General features: G+C 37.8%; 1 protein-coding gene across 1 annotated transcript in view; it reads left to right on the top strand.

Annotated features, from left to right (window-relative positions):
• The window catches only part of exoc4 (exocyst complex component 4), a 128,223-nt gene that overhangs the window by 101,322 nt on the left and 23,870 nt on the right, over window positions 1-3,031 (top strand). The window contains exon 11 of the mRNA XM_016534785.1: window positions 1,888-2,024. Within this exon, the coding sequence (XP_016390271.1) occupies window positions 1,888-2,024 (137 nt within the window). The remainder of the gene's footprint in view (window positions 1-1,887; window positions 2,025-3,031) is intronic.

Raw genomic sequence — 3,031 nt, forward strand, 5'->3', positions numbered from 1 at the left:
GAGCGTTTGAACCTTCTGTAATAGTTGCATATGAGTCCCTCAGTTGTCCTGTGTGAAAAGATGGATCTCAAAATCATACAGTCATTGTTTAAAAGGGTTCAAATACACAAAAATGCTGGAAAACCAAAGAATTTGTGGGACCTGAAGGATTTTTCTACAGAACAGCAGGCAGTTTAACTGTTCAGAACAAACACGGGACTCATGAACAACTAAACTAAAAAAAACAAACAAAAAAAACACAGCTGTGGATAATTCAGGTAAGAACGCAATATTAAGAAACTTTTGAATGGGGTCATTTTTTATAAATTCAACTATTATTTTCTCTTGTGGACTATATGTAAACATCTTTTATGTGAAATATCTTATTCAGATCAATACTAAATAAACAATAACATGCATTTTGTACGATCCGTCTTATTTTGGTAAAATAATTTACACAAAGGGGGATGTAAACTTTTGACCTCAACTGTATCTATCTATCTATCTATCTATCTATCTATCTATCTGTCTGTCTGTCTGTCTGTCTATCTATCTGCCTGTTTATTTGTCCATCCATCCATCCGTCCAAAATATTTATATCAAATACCATCAAATTGATTAAAAATATGGAAATAAATGTGTATATGATAGTTTTCTAAAAAAATGAAGAAAGTATATGAAAAGGAAACACAAATACATACATACACACAATTTACATATATGTCCATATTTTCTCCATTTATATATATAATTGATAAGAATTTATATGTATATACTCAATTACCATGAAAATGTTGAAAAATTTTGATATGTGTGTTCTACGCTCATTTCCCAGTAACCATGCCAATCTTTTCCAGACACCCATTCACACACATAATCGGACACACTATGGCGTTGATGGACTTGTTCCAGTGTGACCAGGGGCACAGCTTTGAAGGCTAGTGTTCCCCCGCTGAGTCGTTTCTCCCCCATCCCCCTTGGTTCTCTGCTAGAGAGCTTAACGGGCCAGGGCAGTGCCACGGATCATTACCTCGCTCTCCGCCCCCGGGCTCAGGCAGGGGGCACAAACAGCAGGCATTGATATGTGTATTAGCAGATTGTACGTCAAATGTGCAGCAATGTGCTAATAAGAACAAACTACTCGGGGCACTCGCCGCTGCCCCCTGCTGGGCAGGATGGGTCACAATGTGGTTGGATTGAGTTAGTGCTGAGTCCAATTAAACAGACAGTTTGTGCCAATGCCACAAGGAAGTTATGATTCAGTGCACTAGGCAGCAGCGTTGCTAATGCCGTACTACCGTTCGCTGTCACTTTCAGTCAATCACTGCTGGCATTAGAAACACAGCCAAATGTTGGTAGCTGTGCTAAGACTCATGGCTCTTTTGTTTTGGCCCATCATAATGTTTAAAACGTGGCCCTTTTTTGTGCCCTGTTCTAGGAGAAAGTTATTCTAGGTGAAATGGTTAAATGGTAGGGAGGGCTGAGGAAGAGGAAGTGCTTGAAGGATGTGGACGAGTGGAGGTTTGTCATTGCCACACATATAAAATAATATCCATGGTCATATGTTTCTGTATCGTCACGCTTCATTTACGGCAGAAGGGTTGTCCGGATCTGACAGGTGAATGGAGGGTTTTGATCGTGTTTGTTTTTCGGGCTATTTGACGTGTTTGCTCAAAAGCGAGCAATTGAGCAGATAGACTGCAGCATTTTGTAGTCTTTCACGGTCCTTTATAAAGGACTGGTCATTCTTAAACTCAACCCTGACCTCCGACCAGAACCTCCCCCGCACCTTAACAACAGCGACATTTACAGTCTCTAAGGCAATCATCTGACCCATAGAAACGAATAGAGGTGATACCCTGACTTCAGAGTGTATCATATTGAGTGTATGTTTGTTTGTGTTTTCAGAGCACTGTGGTTGTGGAGAAGTCCATTCAGGATCTAATGAGTCTAATGCAGGACCTCAGTGCGTACTCCAACCAGTTCCTGGAGATGGTCTGTGACAAGCTCAAGGAGTACAAAGAGATCTGCAATTCTGCATACAGGTAATAATACTGTGATACACAAAACAATTTTTTTCCCTGTGTGAATGTGAGTGTGTTGTTTGTATTCAATGTGATTCAATATAAAGAATGTGTACTGCAACATAATGGCAGTAAATATCCTATTGTCAAAATGGGCTGCATGCAAAAAGAACATACAATGTGACCAGTGTAGTCTGATTTGTGGCCAAATTAATCTTCTTAGTGAATTAAAAATCTACAGTTTTGTCTGATTCCTAAATAAATGACTCTTATGAGTCGGTTCTCTTTAGTGAATTAAAAACGTTAAAGCATGACCAGTATAGTACAATTCATGAACAAATTACTCTTATTAAGTGATTCTTTTTTTTTGTGAATCAGAAACACAAAGCGCAACCAGTGTAGTCAGAATTTTGAACAATTGACTCTTAAGAAGTGGTTCTTCTTAGTGACTTAAAAATATACAGTGTGTCCAGTGTAGTCAGATTTTTAAATGTATGACTCTTTTAATTAAAATCATTAAAGCATAACCAGTATAGTGCAATTCATGAACAAATGACTCTTATGAAGTGGTTCTTCTTAGTGAATCAAAAACATACAGCGTGACCTGTGTAATCTGATTCTTGAACTAATGACTCTTATGAAGTGGTTCTTGGTGAATCAGAAACATGCAGTGTGACCAGTGTAGACAGATTCATGAATGACTCTTATGAGCCGGTTCTTGTAATGAATAGTGCAAAAAAGATTAGTTTAAATTAATCTGACAGATGGAGCATTTCTCTCTAATGCTAATTAATTTTATTAAGAGCATAATCCAACATCAATAAATTACATAATGCCTCAGATCATTAATTAATCTTCATTAAAATAGTTAGAAATGTCTTTAAAATGAAGGAAAATCTGTCTACTACTGGATTTTCGAAAGCCTTGGTATTAGAAACATTGGATGATTGGTCTGCTCATGTGTTTAAGTGAAGTGTGTGTGTGTGTGTGTGTGTGTGTGTGTGTGTGTGTGTGTGTGTGTGTGTATG

The sequence above is a fragment of the Sinocyclocheilus rhinocerous genome, unplaced genomic scaffold (assembly GCF_001515625.1).
Source record: "Sinocyclocheilus rhinocerous isolate Xijiao unplaced genomic scaffold, SAMN03320098_v1.1 scaffold153, whole genome shotgun sequence".
NCBI lineage: Eukaryota > Metazoa > Chordata > Actinopteri > Cypriniformes > Cyprinidae > Sinocyclocheilus > Sinocyclocheilus rhinocerous.